Source organism: Microcaecilia unicolor, chromosome 13 (assembly GCF_901765095.1).
Source record: "Microcaecilia unicolor chromosome 13, aMicUni1.1, whole genome shotgun sequence".
Lineage (NCBI taxonomy): Eukaryota > Metazoa > Chordata > Amphibia > Gymnophiona > Siphonopidae > Microcaecilia > Microcaecilia unicolor.
In genome coordinates, this window is record NC_044043.1 from 99,099,556 (window position 1) to 99,120,940 (window position 21,385).

Consider the following 21,385-nt stretch of genomic DNA (forward strand, 5'->3'; position numbering starts at 1 on the left):
GGAAACCCCTAAGGACAGAACAGTCGGTGGGACTCTTCAAAAGAAGAAATTCTGTCAGATCATCTTCCACCTGAGAGCAGACACACACACCCCCAACCCCTCCCCTGACCAAGGCTAACACATAGGGAGCACCTCTGTAACAGGGTGCCACGGATTAGTCATCAGGAGGACACACAAATTCAACAGTAGCATGACTAGATATCATCACACCTAACACTCGGGCATAGTAACATAGTAGATAATGGCAGAAAAAGACCTGCACGGTCCATCCAGTCTGCCCAACAAGACAAACTCATATGTGCTACTTTTTGTGTATACCCTACCTCGATGTGTACCTGTCCTCCTCAGGGCACAGACCGTATAAGTCTGCCCAGCACTATCCCCGCCTCCCAACCACCAGCCCTGCCTCCCATCATCGGCTCTGCCACCCAATCTCGGCTAAGCATGATCACTTATCACATAGAGCCTGTAAGTTACATGCATAAGTGGAAGCCTCGACTACATCCCCACCTCTCTGTACTTCCACCTTTCAAATACGTGCTATGTCATTTATATGGCTTGCTAGCTTGTTCTTATGCAAGTGTGCACATACACACGTAAATGTGAAAGTCTAGGTTACATAATTGTCTCAATGTCTAAGTTGAAAATAGGTGAAAAGCCCACTATGAGTAATAGTGTATTGTAAGCCGCTGTAACCTGTGTTCAGTAATGGGATATCAACAGTTTTAATAAACAAGCATATTGCCCTCAGAGGTCCTGAAACATTCTTAGAGTACTGCATTGTGCTTTCACCCTGGACATGTCCACAAAAATGAATTCTCCTACTTTTCCCATAGTTGAAAAGTCTCATGCTGCAGCCGCAAAACAAAGTCCATATTTCCCCTAATGAGGGGCAAAGGGGTTACAGCAAGACAACAATTCAACTTCCTACAGGGCAATTTCCAGATTTTCTGCAGGGGTTCAGCAGCACCCGAGTTGCCACCAAAGAGGGCAAACTATCAGCCTTGGCATGTAAAACATATCTAACACTCAAAGAATTCACTAGCACCCACTCGACTTCCATTGACATTATACCCTCTGGGATGTGTCCTCAATATGATTGGCAGGCCAAATTATACAGCTGACTAATTGGAAGTACCAACCCCTTCCCCGTTCTACCATCATTGTCTCTAAGGACATCCTAGTCTTCTTCCCTCAATTCCTTATTAACCAATCCAAGATCCTTCTTGATATATCAGCACCAACTGCATCATATGTAGCTACTTGGGCAAGATAATAATATTATACTAATGGATTCTGCCAATGAGGAAATGTGGAAAGAGATATACCACCCTTTCAGAAGACCCTGTGTCTCTATCAATAATAGCTTTGCATTGGCCTTATATAACTTCTCCAGAGACTATATTTTTTCCTTTGTTCACCATAAAGGAAGACATCCGATCCAGCCTTTTCTTGTGGCTTCAACTGGTGGCAGGGCTTCAGATTTAGAAACGTTTCCTGAAACAGCTCTGGAAGCCTACTCAGGAAAGCCTCCATAATCATAAGATAAACAAGAAGGTCAACTGCAAAAGCAACCACCTTGAACATAATCTTCACTTCCTTGAATCATGTGGTCATCCTTGATTTTCAATTGCAGAGGTTCCAGGAAAAGTCAAAATTAGAGGGAGATGGGGACAGTCCTGCCTCATAACCTCATTTGGGGAGAAACTTAGGTGAAGCCAATCCATTAATTATTACCAAAGCATTCCGTTCAATATACAAAGCCCTAACAGCTGACAGAAACTCCCCCATTATCCCAAACACTAACACACTAAACAGATTGTGACCAATTGACCCTATTAAAGGCTTTCTCCACATCAAAGCTAACCACTAATGAGTGCAATTGATTAATTTGTCGATAGTTGAAACAAAGATCTTTATAACATCACCCACAGAATACCAATCTCACATGAAACCCACCTGTTCTTCTGTGACAAGGAGGGCGACAGGTTAATCAAATGATTTGCCAGTATGTGGCCAATATTTGTGTATCAAAATTTTAAAAGGAACGGGTCAATATGACTCTGGATCCAAACACTCTTTCCATATCTTATGGATGACCACAATGACATGTTGGTTTCCCTATCACTCTAATAGACTTCTTCGAATATCGGGGAGTTATTACAGACTCTCAGCTCTTCTTTGCCCCTCAGTCATCTTCTGTGGTAAAAGCCTGTTTCTTAGGACAATGACACTTAAACCCCTTAGTTCCAAGTGTGAAAAGCTGTTTTCTGGATAAATTCATATTTTTATTTTCAAGAATTTTAGCCAACATAAGATTTTCTTTTCACTGAGTGTCATATAGTTTGTTAAGAAATTTCACATGTCCTAGTATACAGGTTATTGTTGGACTGTAAAAAAGAAAATTAGCTTAGGTTTTGGCACTAAACTGAAGGTTGAGTGTAATGTTGCAAAGCAATATTACTAAGCACAAGCAGAGTTTATCATTAAATATTTATTAAAAAATAAAACAGAGCAAGGTAAAGTTCAGGGGCTATATTCAGTCTTTGGAAGAGCTCACGTAAAATGCTAAAAGCTAATGGTGCTCATTTCGAAGCACGTGGACATTTTAAATAGGCGGGGAAAAAAACGTCCTGCCAAAAATATCCAAATGGCGATTTTTGAAAGGCAGAAATAGGATGTTTTACACTGAAGTGTGTATAGATAGCACGGGAGCGGACTGGAGGGGTATTGTGGGCAGAGCCAAAATTAGGACATCCAACAGCGGTAAAGGAACAGGAAGAAGTGAGTGGAGGAGTGGCCTAGTGGTTAGGGTGGTGGACTTTGGTCCTGGGGAACTGAGGAACTGAGTTCAATTCCCACTTCAGGCACAGGCAGCTCCTTGTGACTCTGGGCAAGTCACTTAACTCTCCATTGCCCCAGGTATAAATAAGTACCTGTATACAGTATGTAAGCCGCATTGAGCCTGCCATGAGTGGGAAAGTGCGGGGTACAAATGTAACAAAAATAAATAAAAATAAGAAATATCCAAGGGGCAGAAGAGCATTATTCTCTAGACCTGTTTCAATCATGCGATGAAACTACAGTGTAGTAAATTTAAAACAAACCGGAGAAAAGTTTTCTTCACCCAACGCATAATTAAACTCTGGAATTCGTTGCCGGAGAATGTGGTGAAGGCGGTTAGCTTGCCAGAGTTTAAAAAGGGGCTAGACGGTTTCCTAAAGGACAAGTCCATAAACCACTACTGAATGGACTTGGGAAAAATCCACAATTCCAGGAATAACATGTATAGAATGTTTGTACGTTTGGGAAGCTTGCCAAGTGCCCTTGGCCTGGATTGGCGGCTGTCGTGGACAGGATGCTGGGCTCGATGGACCCATGGCCTTTTCCCAGTGTGGCATTGCTTATGTACTTATGTGTAAGTAACAAACAAGTGCTCTGAATGACTTGGGAAAAATCCACAATTTCAGGAATAAAATGTATACAATGTTTGTACGTTTGGGTAGCTTGCCAAGTGCCCTTGGCCTGGATTGGCGACTGTCGTGGACAGGATGCTGGGCTGAATGGACCCTTGGCCTTTTCCCAGTGTGGCATTGCTTATGTACTTATGTGCAAGTAACAAACAAGTGCTCTGAATGACCTCTCCTTAACCCCCCCCCCCCCCCCCCCCCACACACACACACACACACACACTTAAGAGATGAAACTGAAAGAGGATACCAGACTCTGACAGCTTCAGGTATTATGGGCATAACAGTGGCTTAGACAAGGGTGGGCCCAGGCCCATCCACTTTGGGCTCAGGCCCACCCATTAGCACACTTATGATGTGGCTGGCAGGGATCCCCACCAGCCGAAAACTCCCAACAACTGCCCCTCCTGCATACCTTGTAAATAGCAGACCTTTGCCTGCAGGGACTGATACATACTGCTTGCACTGGCCCCACAGCCTTCCTTCTGATGTCTTCCCAACTATGCGGAAACAGGGGCCAACATGAGCAGTGTGTATTAGTTGCTGCTCGCTGCCCCTGAAAATCTGCTATTTAAAAGATATGCGGGAGAGGAGGATGTTTGAAAGACCATATGGGAATGCAGGCGAGAGAGGGAGAGACCAAATCACTTGTGGGACAAGGTGGAGTTCTGCCCACCCATCTTGCACCCAAAATTAGGTGTCTGGCTACGCCCCTGGTGCATAGTCGACAAAGCAGCAAGTAGATCACAGCAGTGGACTGTACACAGGGGAACTCGAGTGCAAATCCCATTTGGTGGAAATTGAACCCTCCAAATACAGCAAAATACCTACTGTATGTACATATGGGAGATACCTGCGGGTTTGAAGGCTATTATAACGGTGAAGGTTTTATTCTGTGCCTAGAGGGCTCACAATACATAATAAAGGTGTTCTAGTGGGATTTCTACCTGGGTGCCTTTTTTAAAGTCCATTGCACTCACCACTGGGCTGTCCCTCTGCTCTGCAGGAACGTCTGTTTGGCCGTTCTGGCACAAATGCTGCCAGACAAATGTTCTTGTCTCTGGTTTTTTGCCATTCGTAAGTTGGACATTTCATTTTGGAAAATAGATGTTGTCACAGGTATGTGTGCTTTTGACAGTGAGTTTGTCCTTTAGTCAGATTCTCACCTCCAGCTGCTCTCTCTCCCCAGCAGGATCCCTACGAGTCGATGGTTGCTTGCAAAAAAAAAACCAAATCAGTTATTAGGATATATGGTAAAGCTATCCTGGAGAACTTTATACTCCCCTCCCCCGGAGTTCTGGATGGAGTCCCTACTGTAAATAAAGTTCTAAGTGCAAGTACAATGGCAAACACAGCTTAGTCCTCAGGGGATTTGTTCCCCCTCCAGTACCCTCCTCAAAGTCTTTAAGCTCCATTCTGCAGGACTGTGCTTGAAGTTTTGTATCTCTTGCTTAGCTTTACACTAACAAGGAACACTGAAGTCAGAAAAAGAAACATTTAAAAATGTGTGATTATATTTAAATTAATTACAACATGAAACTCTACACAGGTAACCATAGCTTTTAAAACCACAGGATTGATTTACATAATATTTCACCATGTTTCCCCTCTTTGTGGGTTTATTGATCCTTGGAGCTTTTGGTTTTTCAACATCAGAGTGTTTCAAAATAAATGTCTCTTGACCACTTTTGTCTTTATTAGCATAAAAATAATCATTAAAGTCTCGCATATCACAGCCAGTGTTGCCTCTAAGCACCAGGTGAGTGAAGCGGGGAATCCCCATAAGGCCAGGCTGCTAGCGCTCTGCTCCCTTCACCTCTTTTTAAAATCCGCTTGCATGGCGCGTCGGAGCGTTAGTGGAGGGGAAAACAGGGAGGGACGAGACTGAGCAAACGTAGACGGAAAGTGAGCGATGCTCCCTGTTTGTATGAGCGATCGCTCATGCGCTTACCTTAGAGGGAACACTGGTCACTGGACTTCAACAAACTGATGCTGTATATACGGTGCCACAGTTTCCCACACACCTATTTACATTCAATCTCTATCAGTGCCACTGTGTCATTGAGTTATTTTCAGTGTTACTTTATTATAGGCTTTTTAGATATTGAAACTGGCTCTGCGTAATCCATGTTGTTGCCCATCATGACGGTGGTATCCACCTTTTGCTCCTGACCACGAGATTCAGTGCCACGTGGTCATTGGTTTCTTCATTTAGCTGGTTTTGAAACTAAACAGGTTCTGTACGTTACCTAAACATTTTACAGCTGTACAATGGAATACTTAACAGATTGCTAAACGTTATACTTACTGTGCACCCTATGATTCACATACCCGTTTTCGGACATAGACGCCCATGGAGATGGGCGTTCGCATTCAATTATGCCCCTCCACGCCTGCAAACTCCACCACAGTAATTCTCCCATAGTGCTCTACTTTCTTATGTGCGTTTGGTTGATATTAATGATATGAGTAGAGTTTAGCTGCGTTTGTTTGGCAGTAATTCGACTATCCTAGAAATAAGCAGTGGATTTTCCCCAGGTCCATCTTAATAATTGCTTATGGACTTTTAGGAAATTTTCCAACCCTTTGTTAAACCCTCCTAAGGTAACTGCTTTTACTACATTCTCTGGCAACGAATTCCAGAGTTTAGTTACATATTGAATGAAGAAAGATTTTTTTTCCGGTTTGTTTTGAAATTTACTGCTTAGTCGCTTCATTCCATGCCCCTTAGTCCTAGTATTTTGGAAAGAGAAAGAGTAAACAAGTGATTCACGTCTACCCATTCCACTCCACTCAATATTTTATATCTTCCTTCAGACGCCTCTTCTCCAAACTTAAAGTCCTTTATTAAGGTACCCCTTCCTCTTTCCTTTGTGATTATCCTATTCACCCCTCCATGAGTCTTTTCTACCTTACATGGTTATTGCCGTCTTGTGGTACCAGCCATTTCCCGGGCAAGTTTGGGATTGACTGGACGCTGCTTTCTTCTTCCAAGCACCTGAAATATAAATCAATATACGCGTCCAGTTTTTCCTACATATGCACTCAGCTCCAGAATGCACTACCAAAAGTCCTGAAAGCGATGAATAATCATCTAAACTTCCGGAAAAAAAAAAAAAAACTAAAGGCTCACCTTTCAGAAAGGCATACCCTGCAGAACCGACGTAAACATCGAATAATGAAACACAGCAATTAAACTAAGGAACAGATAACACTCAATCCCTTTGCACATGATCCCGTTCTTGCAAACTGCATGGGACAACCCACACCAAATCTAATTAATTGTACTTCTGCTCTGCATTTGTCCACCGGAGTCTGTACTCACCTCTCCGGAACTTTGTAAGCCACATTGAGCCTACAAATATGTGGGGAAATGTGGGATACAGGTATAACAAATAAATAAATACGCACAGAGCGCAGAACTTTGCCATAAGAAGTTTAGGAAAATCTTAAAACCTACCTCTTCTCTTCTGCTTTAGTAAGCACAGCTGGCCTGGGTTGCGGCAGTTCTGGACCACTGTTTGCCGTGTCTCCTTCCCTGTGCCGCTTTTATTTTTCTAGCTATTCAATGGAGTTTGTTTTGTTTTGTTTTTTTGTTCTGCTGTTTTGATATGACTATGCAGCCCTGATTTCTAGTTTTGAAGGGTAGAATAGAACATGAAAAATAAACTTAACTATGCTATTTCAGTCATTTGTTTTTGTAGTAGCAATGAAAGGATATACAATTTTTGCTAATATATTACCCTCTACATCCATGAAGCAGTACAGAGAATTACCCTGAGGATGGCCCCAGGTGAGTAGTTCATGTCTCGGAAGTATGGGTTATGAATTAGTCTAGTTGGAGCCCTGCCCTCTGTTAATTTTGTTTCCTGCTAAACCAGAGCAAGATAAACACACTGTGTATCTGCAGCCAATCTAGAGAGAAAAAAAAACATCTCTTCGCAATGGCTCAGTGTGGCCCTGGAGAATTTAGGATGAGGGAGAACCCTGTGTAAATGAAGAAAAACTAAGGAGGCAAGGGCTTTTCAGCTTGAAGAGACGGCTGAGGGGAGATATGATAGAGGTATATAAAATAATGAGTGGAGTGGAACAGGTGGATGTGAAGCGTCTGTTCACGCTTTCCAAAAATACTAGGACTAGGGGGCATGCGATGAAACTACAGTGTAGTAAATTTAAAAAAAATCGGAGAAACTTTTTCTTCACCCAACGCGTAATTAAACTCTGGAATTTGTTGCCAGAGAACGTGGTGAAGGCGGTTAGCTTGGCAGAGTTTAAAAAGGGGTTAGACAGTTTCCTAAAGGACAAGTCCATAAACCACTACTAAATGGGAAAAATCCTCAATTCCAGGAATAACATGTATAGAATGTTTGTACGTTTGGGAAGCTCGCCAGGTGCCCTTGGCCTGGATTGGCCGCTGTCGTGGACAGGATGCTGGGCTCGATGGACCTTTGGTCTTTTCCCAGTGTGGCATTACTTATGTACTAGATCTGCTGCGTCTCCTCGCAGAGCTTACTCCATTCATTTTCCACCAAAACCAGCAGGGAGGACCCTATCTATGTGTACTTACCAGACCAGTCCCCATCCATTCTTAGGAAAGGGGAACACTAACTAGCGTCATGTATTCAGCATAAGAACATAAGAATGGCCATACTGAGTCAGACCCATGGTCCAAGTAGCCCAGTATCCTGCTTCCAACAGTGGCCAATTCAGGTCACAAGTACCTGACAGAATCCCAAATAGTAGCAAGATTTATGCTACTGATCTCATAGCGTTTGCCCCTTCGTATTTGACCCCTTATGCCAAATTATATCAACAGAGAAGAGACTTCAGACCTGCTCAAGAGATAAGATTGGCAGTCCCTCCTTGTAAGATGTGTCATTTGAAAACAACCTTCAGTATGACCAACTTGGGAAAAGGTGATGTGAACCTAGGGTGAAAGGTCGCAGCAACCCTATTAGATGTGGCCTCAGGAACGAATGGGCATTGCTCTTGCCCTGATAGACCTCTGCTAGACCACCAGGGATGTAGGTAGGCCTGGGAGGGGGGAAGGTATGAGAGGAGGCTATGGGGGAGGGGGCAGGCTGTGTGGAATGTAGGGTGTTGTTTGCTCGTGGCCAGATGGAGGAGGGCACAAGAAGGTGGCAAGAAAAGTTTTGTCTGTCATCTCTCTTCACAACAGGGGCAAACTTTGAACAAAACAAACATTTCCCTAAATGCCATGGGAAACGACACAAAACATTTTTTTTTGGTTGTCCATCCCTAGATCCTGATAGACACACACACTCTAAGAAACAGTGGGAGGAACTTTTACCAGTAGACAGGCTGTCCAATTTTCAAATAGCCTGTTTATCCAGATTATTCTAGAATGGGTAGTAGTGAGATGATTATGACTGTTTGGCGTGGACAAAGGGCCCTAAACATTAAATGGAGGAGGGGAGGGCACAAGCCTGAAAGTGTGCCTAGAGAACCTAATATCCTTGCACCAGCTCTGAAGCCGCCAAAATTCATATTTACTTTTCACAGTGGAGGGTGTGTCCATTTGAATTTTCACACAGGGCACTGGTTAGCCTAGAGTCAAATGGACATTGGAAGTCTGCCTGGGGTAACCAGTAATTAGAGGACTACCAGTGGCAGGGGTGAATAAGAGGTTATAGAACTGAATTAGATTGTAAGCTCTTTGAGCAGGGACTGTCTTCTATGTTTGTGCAGCGCTGCGTATGCCTTGTAGCGCTATAGAAATGCTAAATAGTAGTAGTAGTAGTAATTGGGCTAGCCACTGTAACTATTTGCCTACTGCCCCAGAGGCATGGGAAGAAATGTCAAACATAAGGAGGTGTAATTTAACTCTGGAATTTGTTGCCAGAGAATGTGGTAAAAGCAGCTTAGCGGGGTTTTAAAAAGGTTTGGATAACTTCCTAAAAGAAAAGTCCATAAGCCATTATTAAAATGGACTTGGGGAAAATCTGCTGCTTATTTCTAGGATAAGCAGCATAAACTGTAGTGTACTGTTTTAGGATCTTGTCAGGTACTTGTAACCTGGATTGGCCACTGTTGGAATCAGGATGCTGGGCTTGATGGACCTTCAGTCTGTCCCAGTATGGCAATACTTATGTATCATGGTGGAATGCATCCTCCCTCCCCCCCCCCCCCCCCCAAAAAAAAAAAAAAAGAACAGCCCTGCCATAGTGCAGACTGTTTGATCTCCAGTCGAATCTTTTTTCCTAACCACTTGCTCTCTGCAGCTGTGATTCCTCTTACACCTGTTACTGGGTCAGTGTGAGATGTATGCAGGGGATGAGGTCTTGAAATTGTACATCCCTTCCTCAGGTCAGTCTTTTCACTGCTGAGGAACCTCTGGGCTGCCCTTTGCTGCTTTGAGTTCGGTGATGTTCTTGTCTCTCTCAACTCTATTAAGACTCTGATCCATCCACCCACTGTCATTTTTGCAAATAAAGCACAATTCAGCTTGAATGAAGAAAAATTACAGAGAAAGTATGTATTTTATTCATTTATTGAAATCTTTTTATTCTGCTCTATGTAAAACTAGGTGAATTACAGAGTACACATATGCAATCCATTTAATAACCTGAAGCAGACACACAAAGAAACTGTAGACATGACACTGCTAAAATGCATTGATCATTTTCTAAGTAGTCTCTTAATCTAATACATCAAACAGCAGAAATCATTAAAATAACTTTCCGTTTAAGACAAATCTAGTTGCGTAGTTTAAGTGGCCCTTATTGTACATCTAATAAAACATTACACAGAACGCTGACGTGATTAGCAAGCTCCTGCAGTGGCTCTGATGAAACAGTGAAAGGGTTATCTGCGTGTTTCCAGGCAAAATGCAGACTGCCAGGTACACTGACAACCAAAGGGAAAAAAAAATCAACTTCAGCCCAGAGCCCTTCCCCACCTCAGAGCCAGAAGTATGTGTGCTGAGCTTAGCTTCCGAGAAATAGAAACCTTCAGGGTGGGGAAGGAGGGTGGTGGGATCCCAGCAGTAAATCCAAGTGATTCACAGTCTAATCACAGGGCAACAGGAAGTGAGCCAGGCAGTGTCTCAGCTCTGCAGACTGCGCAAATATATACAGGAAGGTTTTGGTTTCACCTTCTTCCTGGATCTCTGCATTCATGTTTCCTTATAATATCAAGAGGTGTGGGAGAGCATAAGAACATAAGCGTTGCCACAGTGGGACAGACCGAAGGTCCCTCAAGCCCAGTATCCTGTTTCAACAGTGGCCAATCCAAGTCACGAGTACCTGGCCACTGTTGAAACATAAGAACATAAGCACCGCCATACTGGGAAAAGACCAAGGGTCCATCAAGCCCAGCATCCTGTCTCCGACAGTGGGCAATCCAGGCCTCAAGAACCCAGCAAAACCCCCAAAACAAAACAAAAATTTAAATTAATAATGTTCAATGGACTTTTTCTTCAGGAATCTGTCCAAACCCCCTTTAAACTCAGCAAGGCCAACGAGTACCTGGCCAAACAGTGGCCAGGTACTTGTGACTTGGATTGGCCACTGTTGAAACAGTGACCAGGTACAAAGAGTGGCCAATCCAAGTCACGAGTACCTGGAAGGTGTTACCAGGAGCTGCTGAAACATCTTTTTGGTTGGGGGGGGGGGGGGAACCATGTTAACTTTCCCCTCCCCCAAGCTGCTGATGCTGAGCTGAGCTGGACCATGGCCCTGGTGGTCCACCCCATTCTGCTACCAATGGACGATGCACATGTAACCCATGGGTTTATTTATGAGCATGATCAATTGGGCCCCTAGGTAGCAGGTCTGGAGGACCCGGGAGGAGCTCAGAGGATATATAAGGGAAACCAAGGATCTTGTCTCTGGTTCTGCATATTTATAAAGTAACCAGATGTGGGAGTTCAGGTGTTACTGTCAGTTCCCCTGCCAGATGACCCATTGCAAGACATGAGGAAGTCTAGTAGCATCGTAACCAGTGGATTGATTATCTGGACAGTATGCTGTTATATTGCATCAGCCATTATAGGAGGCAGAAACCCGGCAGATTGGGGAGTGCGGCCGTAACCAGGGCTCGGGTGGAATTGTAGTCTACCCCTGGCTGATTGCGAGACCTTTGGAGTGGCAGCCTGAAGGGAGTTTGCAGTTACTGGAAGTCCAGCCTGGATGGTACTGATGAGACAAAGTCAGCACGGATTTAGTGAAGGGAAGTCTTGCCTCACCAATCTAATGCATTTTTTTGAGGGGGTAAGCAAACATGTGGACAATGGGGAGCCGGTTGATATTGTATATCTGGATTTTCAGAAGGCGTTTGACAAAGTGCCGCACGAAAGACTCCTGAAGAAATTGCAGAGTCATGGAATCGGAGGTAGGGTATTATTATGGATTAAGAACTGGTTGAAAGATAGGAAGCAGAGAGTAGGATTGCGTGGCCAGTATTCTCAGTGGAGGAGGGTAGTTAGTGGGGTCCCGCAGGGGTCTGTGCTGGGTCCGTTGCTTTTTAATGTATTTATAAATGACCTAGAGATGGGAATAACTAGTGAGGTAATTAAATTCGCCGATGACACAAAATTATTCAGGGTCGTCAAGTCGCAGGAGGAATGTGAACGATTACAGGAGGACCTTGCGAGACTGGGAGAATGGGCGTGCAAGTGGCAGATGAAGTTCAATGTTGACAAGTGCAAAGTGATGCATGTGGGTAAGAGGAACCCGAATTATAGCTACGTCTTGCAAGGTTCCGCGTTAGGAGTTACGGATCAAGAAAGGGATCTGGGTGTCGTCGTCGATGATACGCTGAAACCTTCTGCTCAGTGTGCTGCTGCGGCTAGGAAAGCGAATAGAATGTTGGGTGTTATTAAGAAGGGTATGGAGTCCAGGTGTGCGGATGTTATAATGCCGTTGTATCGCTCCATGGTGCGACCGCACCTGGAGTATTGTGTTCAGTACTGGTCTCCGTATCTCAAAAAAGATATAGTAGAATTGGAAAAGGTACAGCGAAGGGCGACGAAAATGATAGTGGGGATGGGACGACTTTCCTATGAAGAGAGGCTGAGAAGGCTAGGGCTTTTCAGCTTGGAGAAGAGACGGCTGAGGGGAGATATGATAGAAGTGTATAAATAATGAGTGGAATGGATCGGGTGGATGTGAAGCGACTGTTCACGCTATCCAAAAATACTAGGACTAGAGGGCATGAGTTGAAGCTACAGTGTGGTAAATTTAAAACGAATCGGAGAAAATTTTTCTTCACCCAACGTGTAATTAGACTCTGGAATTCATTGCCGGAGAACGTGGTACGGGCGGTTAGCTTGACGGAGTTTAAAAAGGGGTTAGATAGATTCCTAAAGGACAAGTCCATAGACCGCTATTAAATGGACTGGAAAAATTCCTCATTTTTAGGTATAACTTGTCTGGAATGTTTTTACGTTTGGGGAGCGTGCCAGGTGCCCTTGACCTGGATTGGCCACTGTCGGTGACAGGATGCTGGGCTAGATGGACCTTTGGTCTTTCCCAGTATGGCACTACTTATGTACTTATGTACATTGGGAGCGTGAAATCCGCTCTGGGTTTTAATTGAACTACAGGACAGGCATGAGGCTTAAGTATGTATATTAGACCAGACATGTATTATTTGCCTATGATCACCTGAAGAGCAATATGAATTACAGTTGACTGAAAGAAGACCAATGCAGTAGAAACCATCAGTTAAAAGTTAATAAATGTGAATCTAGTTCCTTTAACTCCTCCTAGTGTTGTGTGGTTCCTGAGTCAAATGAGCTGATGGGACCAGAGTGAGTAAGTGACAATAACAAGCAGTGCCTCTCAAGCCCCTTCTAACCCGGGATAGCAGGACCGGGCTACACACAGAAGACCTCAGAGCTACCTGGATGACAACGCCAGAGATCTGAGCTGGATAGTGGAGCTCCACACCACTTCCTTGTTCTGGATGGGGCAAAATATTGTACAGGAGAGGGAATCTAGGCACTGCTCAACAGTGACACCTAATGGCTAGACCCAGATTGCACACATGAGAGAGGGAGCTGCAGTCTGTGGCCTGCGACTGACACTTCTCACTGTAATAACTGGTTCTCAGACATGATCAAAACCCCGCGCTCCAAAAATAGCACTGGAACAGCGCGGGGCGTTATTAGAACTATGATCAGAGATAATTGCATGCAAATTTATGAACGCAATTATCTCTGATCATGGGATAGAAGTGCGGGAGAATTGTGCCTAAGCATGCGCTATGTCCCTACCTTGTGGGTTGGAGGAGGGAGGGTAGGTAGCCTCCTGGGATGTGCTGGGCGGGGCTGTACACATCATGGGACCCTTTGCTGGGGGAGTTAGGGGGGCCTGGAGACCCACCAGATCTCCAGCCCTCCCTGAACCTGGGGGGGATCATCAGGGGGGACCGGAGGTCCACTCCAGCCCCCCTGTCGCTGGGGGGGGGGGGTTGGTTGGTCGTCCACTAGGCCACCAGAGACCTTTTGCTGGGGGAGTTAGGGGGGGGGGCTGGAGGCCCACCGGATCTCCAGCCCTCCCTGAAGCTGGGGGAGGAATGTCAGGGGGACTGGAGGTCTGCCGGACCTCCAGCCCCCTGTCGCTGGCAGGTTTGCTGTTGGGGGAAATGGGGGCCTGCCAGCATGCAAATGCATGCTGGACAGGGCTCACTATTCCTCCACAATGATCTGCAAAACCTAACACCAGCTCGGAGCTGGCGTAGGGTTTGCCGCGGCCAGTGACCCAATCTTTGGCACGCTGGCCGCTGATCATTGGGGATGAATATGTTTAGCCCTGTTTAGCATGCATTTGCATGCTAGTTGCATTCAGAGCCCTCGAGCGTGTTGTTTCACGAGCTCAAGGGCTCTGATCATGGGGCGTTAGCTAAAATGGAAGAGGATACTCCTGCCTCATTCCTGATATTTGGACAGTCGTGCATTTGGGTTCCTGATACCAAAGCCCAGTAAAGTCTGGTTCTTATAGACCTAAGACCCAAAGGTGTGGGAGGAAAGCGATGGTCATTGTAGCAGAAGAGTAACCTAATGGAAATTATTGGCAGCCATAGACACAGTGCAAAACAGGGACTTAGATGAAATGTTGGAAAGCTTCTGACAGTGTGTCGTGGGTACATTTCCACGTTTAATTTTGATTTTATATACCACCAATCAGCAAAATACGATCTAAAAGCAAACAAGGAAGATAGATAACTGCTATTCATACAGGCCATTTACAGAATCCAGTGATGACCAAAAAGAAAATCTAGTGTCTAAAGAACTGGCCCTCAGTGTACATTAATTTTTCTGATAAGATGGTTCAATTCAAACTTCCAGTGTCAGGTTGATCCACAGTTTGGGAAGCAACATACTGAAAACTGAGAAACGTATTTATGGCCTATTCTTGCACAATTTGGATTCAAGGGTTCAGTGGTAAATTGGATCAAAGTTCTTTCCGTGGGCTCAAGAGTGCAAGTCCTCCCGAATGGGAATGTGTCAGCATGAATCAATTTAGAACAAGATCTGTGGCAAGGTTGCACTTTGGCCTGAACCCTGTTTAGAGGCAGATGCATCACGAAAATAACAAGAAAAATATTACAAGAAACAAAAGCAAAGTGAGCTCTGTGCATAAAGGATCTTTATGTTCTTGAGGTGATCATATACAATGCAACCTATTTCAATCAGGCTGTATCAGGGTATTTTTATAAGAATTAAACACATAAATATTTCATACAAGTATTACATTAAAAGCATAGAATCAATACAAGTTACAATTAAAAAGGAACACAGAGCCCACGGCCACATCCAAAAATGTAACGAATGGCAATACAAGGATAATCCATAAAAATGTGTCAATAAAATTTGTGCAAATTTCAAAATAAATATTTATTGTTTATTGAAAGTTTAAAACATACCAGCGGATCCTTCTCATAAACACTATGGTTTCAGCCTCTCGGTGTTAAAAAATCCTCCTGAGACCACTTGGGAGTCTTGATTGGCACAATGATGATCAAAAGACCAGAGGTGTGTCTCTTAGGTATGGAAGGAGGAACACACCTTGAGCTCTGGTGGGCACACGTTGCTGGTATGAAAACTCCAATTGCAAAAGGATGCATTTTGATAGAATGGATTAGTGATCATCCACCAAACCTCATGCAGTGGAAATATCAGATGCATGATTTGCTATCAATAGAACGGACATTTGGGGGAAAAGGGAAGTTTCTGAAGAGATGGAACTGTTCTCGCGGCTGCTACATTGGAGGAACAAGTCAGATGCTAAAGAAGAGATTTAATTTACATAGACATCATATGAAAAATGCCAGTACCAATAAAGATGTCACGCCTGTGGGGCAGCACTTTACAAAACCAGAACACCGTACCAGTGATTTCATGGTAAGAATCCTGAAAGGGAACTTTAAAACAATACAGGAACGTAAGACCTTTGAAGTCAGAATGATTAGATATTTTGACACCCACCAGACAGGACTTAACTCTGCCGCTCCCCAGTACCTCTCCACTCTTGTCTCTCCCTACGTCCCCCCTCGGGTACTCCGTTCTGTTGATAAATCTCTCTTATCTGTCCCCTTCTCCTCTACTGCGAATTCCAGACTCCGTTCCTTTTATCTTGCTGCACCTCATGCCTGGAATAGACTTCCCGAGCCTGTACGTCTAGCCCCCTCTTTAGCACTGCTTTTGACTCCTAACCACTGCTCACTTGCCCTATCCTTTCATCCTCACCTCTTTATTCCCTTACCCTTAATTGTTCTGCCTGTCATCTAGATTGTAAGCTCTTAGAGCAGGGACTGGCTTTTGTGTATGGTGTACAGCGCTGCGTATGCCTTGTAGCGCTATAGAAATGATAAGTAGTAGTAGTAGTTTTCTAGCCCATTACAAAGCATACAATTGTATTGCTTTGTAAATTGTATTGCTCTCCTGTCTCCCTGACTCTCACCTACCCACCCCCATCCTGTTAGACTGTCACTGAAATGATTTGATGTTTCGCTCATATATACTGTCATCTACCAACATTTGTTTATTTCCGATCTGACCAAGAAGGGCAACCTTTGAAAACTAATAATCAAGAAATGTATTAAGTTATGTCCAATAAAAAAGGTATCATCTTATTTTCTTTTCCATGTTTTATTTTGTTTTATTTCTATTGATTACCTTTAAAAGTGGGCTAACACGGCTACCACACCTCTCTACTCAGGATTGGGAGGAATGCTTCCAGGGATGCAGTACCCACTTCCCTCCCCCTTTGAAATAGAAAAGTCCTTTCTTCACTGTTGTTTAGAAAGCTGGTATTAGTTCGCACCTTTTTTTTCAGGAGTGGTTCAGAGTGAGGGGGGGAGGTATTAATTTCTCTGTCTCCAGTGGGCTCACACTTTAAATGTGTACCTTAAGGCAAGGGAGGGTTAGGTGACTTGCCCTAGCTCTTAATCAGCAGCAGAGGATTTGAGGTTGTCAGTCCGCTTCTCTTCCACCAGGTGGTGCTAGAATGGAACTTTCTGCGCTTTGGGCTCAGTCGGTGGATCCTGCAGTGTTTAAGCGCTTCCTAAGCAAACGAGGGATCCCGGGGCGCCGCCTACACCTGCCGCCCTGGGGCAAGCTGAAGAGGGCGGGGCGCACCACGCCTTTCCTGTGCTGATTGGTCGGCCGTGGCTCTGGGCGTTCCAGGCGGAGGTGTTTGTAGGATCTGCCTGGGGCCACGTGGGACGTTTTCCTGCTGCAGCAGTGAGTGGGGTGGAGGAAAGGTTCAGAGGACTCCGGTAAGGTAAGGAGACGGGCTGCAGAGGTTCGGCCGGGTGGGTTCGGTCCGGTAAGGAGACGGGCTGCAGAGGTTCGGCCGGGTGGGTTCGGTCCGGCATTTTAGGAAGTTTTGGTGCAAAATGAATAAAAGGAGATTAGACGTCTGGGTTGGTGCTTCTATTACTGGGTATATTAATAAGGGATTACGCAGGTTCGGAGATATTTGGCGTCGCTTTCCTATAACCTTTCTTCTTTGATTTCGCCTCAATCTGAGTTTTAAAGCTTCACAAACTGCCCCTCTTCCATTTTTTTCCCTGGAAGGTCCCTGCTTCAACTCTTCCTCCTCCTCCTCCTTCTCATCGTCCCCCCTGTCTGAATCCTGCATCAGCTCAGGCTCCAGCAATATCTGGGCAATTGGGGCAAGTGCTTGGCTCTTTCAGCCCCGAGTGGCTTTGGCTGCTGTTAGGGGTCCCAGCAGAGTGTTTCTAACCCCAAGTGGTCTCCTTACTGGCAAATGTGGGTCCAGCACAAATACGCCAAGGTGGAGAACTCTGTGACCCCCCCGGGAGTGAACAAGGAGATAGGAAGATCGTGGGAGAAGGACCAGGGGTTCCAGAGACAAAAAGGACAGGCATTAAGATTGTCCTTCTCCCACGATCATCCTCAGAAGCAAAGGACTAGAAGTATCTGGTGTCCAAAGACCCAGATAAAGACTAGTAGAAAACGACAGCTTTCTGCCCCCTCCCCAGGGTTTCAGAGGCAGAGCTCTGTATGGAAGATAGAGGGGAGGAGGTGGAACAGCAGATATAGACTTAATTACACCATTGATTAAGTGCTTACTACAGAAAGGGCTGGGATTTGATGTACTGCCCTTCTGTGGAACGATCAAAGTGGCTGATGTTTGTTACATATAGATATTTGTGGTGGTTGGTGGTCCAACTGTACCTGCATTGCCTGGGCCTCTCGTTGAAGGGAGGGAGACCACCTACCATTAATTCTGGAACATCTGGTCAGTGAGACATGCTTGTGTGTTGTGTTCTCCTCTCCCCACCCCCCCAATGTAAAAAGGGGTACAGTTCAGATGCAAGCTCTGCACCATTCTAGCAGTTCTCTTCTGGTCCACCTCTCTTGAGTTATCTCAAAAAAAGATATAGTGGAATTAGAAAAGGTGCAGAGAAGGGCAACGAAAATGATAAAGGGGATGGGATGACTTCCCTATGAGGAAAGGCTGAAGCATCTAGGGCTCTTCAGTGTGGAGAAAAGATGGCTGAGCAGAGACATGATAGAGGTCTATAAAATGATGAGTGGAGTGGAATGGGTAGATGTGAATCATTTGTTTACGCTTTCCAAAAATACTAGGACTAGGGGGCATGCGATGAAGCTACAAAGTAGTACATTTAATATGAATCAGAGAAACGTTTTCTTCACTCAACGTGTAATTAAAGTCTGGAATTCGTTGCCAGAGAATGTGGTAACGGCGGTTAGCTTAGCGGGGTTTAAAAAGGCTCTGGGTGTCTTCCTAAAGGAAAAGTCCATAGACCATTATTAAATTGACTTGGGGAAAATCCACTGCTTATTTATGGGATAAGTATAACATGTTTTGTACTTTTTTGGGATCTTGCCAGGTATTTGTGACCTGGATTGGCCACAGTTGGAAACAGGATGCTGGGCTTGATGGACCTTTTGTCTGTCCCAGCGTGGCAATACTTATGTAGTTGGTAATCCACTTAAAAGCAAATGGGTAGTGAGGGGAACTACTAATGTAAAGACCAGTTTGAAAATGAGCAATTTATCTCACAGTCCTGATATGAATATATTTATTCAACAAAGACCTCAAATCTTCCTAGTGACAGAATTCTGTAAAGAATTCATGCTCCCAATTGGGTGCATCTCAGCTATAGTTGGAGCAGATTTCTATCATTGGTCCATATGTTAGTGAAGAGGGTAAAAAACAAACCAATATTAAAAAAAAAAAAACATTGGTTACTGTAAGAAAAAGTGCTTATAAAATGAAAAAGGAAGAAACTGCAATCTATTATTAGCTAATAAACACCAATTTGAACAGTCTAGAGAAGCCTTAACCCCCCCCCCCCCTTAATGAGTGGTGCACCACATAAAGTTACCTGAGAGACGGCAGTTCTGCTCTTCACTGCGTTGTGGTACAATTTCCACCCACTCGCTGCTGCTCAATCATTCTGTATCCATCAGTGGTCTTAAACTCATGTTACATCAACCGCGGTATAGCCACTTTTTAATTCCTCATTGTCCTGATAATCCAATTTTCTACAAGAGTGCCTTGTTTCGCTGGCGTTTGCTGCTTCAGGAAGATTCTTTTGATCCATGAGTTCTTTATAGAATTATCTCACTAGGAAGCTTTGAGGTCCTTTTTGAATAAATATATTCATATCAGGACTGCGAGATAAATTGCTGAATTTCAAACTGGCCTTTACATTAGTTTGATATTTTCTAGTTTGATCCCTTTTTGGTATTTTTTTGAGGTACCGTAATATATGGAAAAGTTGCCTCTCTCTGTGTCCTCGGCACAATGTGAGCTGTAGGGGACTTGCTGTCTCCTCCTCATCCTTCACGTCTGCTCTTTTTTTTTTTTGTTTGTTTTTTCAGTGGGCAAAGGCCGAGAGATAACACTCAGCATGAGAAAGAAAGCAGAACATGGAAGAAGTGCAGAGTGCAGGCTCCCGCAGGCCAGAGTAATAACCAAATTTCTGGAGGTAAGATGATCCATTTTCTGAGCAGAACAGACGGACCAGGAGAGATTCAGGCACTGCACTGGTTGTGATGGTTATATGAACTCCTGTAACGTCGGAGACTGACATACAAAGAGATTTTTGTGTCCAGGTGGTGAACATGCTTAGTGTGAGTGAATGGAGTCATGTGACACGGGGTTCCAAGCCCTCACTTTCTTGTTTGTAGGTGTCATGAGGGGTCTGGTGGGAAGCTAAAGAGAAATGCATGAAGGCCTTTATCTCATACTTCCGGTTAGAGGACAGCTCACCTTGGGAGGATTGTCAGAGGCTTGAGTAATTTTTGTTTAGTTTTAAACAGATTGACAGCAGTGTGTCATTACAGGTAGGCTGCCTCCTGACTCCTTTAGCCTCAGCCGCTGGCAGCCCCAGTTTCCCTGACAGGCATCCTCACAAGTCCCCACAGGTCCAAGATTGGACACAGCCTGCCTCTGTAGTTGCAATGGGACAGGGTTTCCCGGACCCAGACACCCCATTCTCCTGCCTTCATGTGTTTGCTTGGGGCTGAATGCAGGACTAGGCAGTCGCCTAGGGTGGCAGCTTCTGGTGTGCACCAAAGAGTAAGGTGCTGGCAAAGCCATAGGTCCTGACGACCAGACACACCCTCAAACTGGGGATGCTGTTCCCAGCAGGTTGGGTGGTAGCCCCAATTCAAATCCCAGCTGTTCCTTTCTCTTTTTTTTGTGTGTGTATGGGGGGGGGGGGGGGGGGTTAACATACATTTATTGAATTCCTGCAAGGGCCAGATTAACTGTGAGTGGGAAATGTCAAATTGACTTATGTGGCCACATCTGACCTGGGTGGAGCTCAGCAAATAGCGTAGGGGGAGGGAGGTTCTTTTATTTTTCTCCAATATTTCTCCTGCTGCTTCTGTACTATCGACTTGGCATTTGATACTGTATATAAATCTGTTTGTTTTTTTAGGTTTTTTTTTTTACCTCATTCTAACAATATTTTGCAAGCTGAGAAAGTTGATATTTCAGCTGTCTGCCGATATGTACATTTTTGTTTTTCCAGAGAAGACATTATGCCCATGATAGGGAGGAAAGTTGTGGCTTCTGAGCTCACAAGAGCACAGGCTGAAAGCCGCTGACTTTTTTTCTAAATCTGTACAATAAATATGCATGAGATAAATTTGCTCGAATGCCACACGGTTTTCTTTTGATTTGTGGATGTGCAGAAAACTTGAATGGTTGGCAATACTTGAGCGCTGTCCTCGAGAGTTTAATACCGCTGGAAGCCAGGGGTTGTGATGGCTGTTAACACTTCCTGTTTGTGGCTGGGCAAGTAGTGGTGGGTGAAAGAAGGAAATGTTGGCCCAGATGCCGGCTGACGTGGGCTGTTCTCCCTTAAGGACTGGAAAGTAGAATAAATGGGTGAAGGAGCGTCATCTCCCTCTGTCCAGGTGAGATCTCCATCCCCAGCTGATT

General features: G+C 44.6%; 1 protein-coding gene across 3 annotated transcripts in view; it reads left to right on the top strand.

The window, feature by feature from the left end:
• Nucleotides 1-17,171: 17,171 nt before the first annotated feature.
• Nucleotides 17,172-21,385, top strand: part of SH2D5 (SH2 domain containing 5) — a 30,799-nt gene continuing 26,585 nt past the window's right edge. For all 3 annotated transcript variants that reach the window (XM_030186132.1, XM_030186133.1, XM_030186134.1), the window contains exons 1-2: nucleotides 17,172-17,218; nucleotides 19,816-19,922. In XM_030186132.1, coding sequence (XP_030041992.1) covers nucleotides 19,845-19,922 — 78 coding nt within the window. In that variant the 5' untranslated portion in view covers nucleotides 17,172-17,218; nucleotides 19,816-19,844. The remainder of the gene's footprint in view (nucleotides 17,219-19,815; nucleotides 19,923-21,385) is intronic.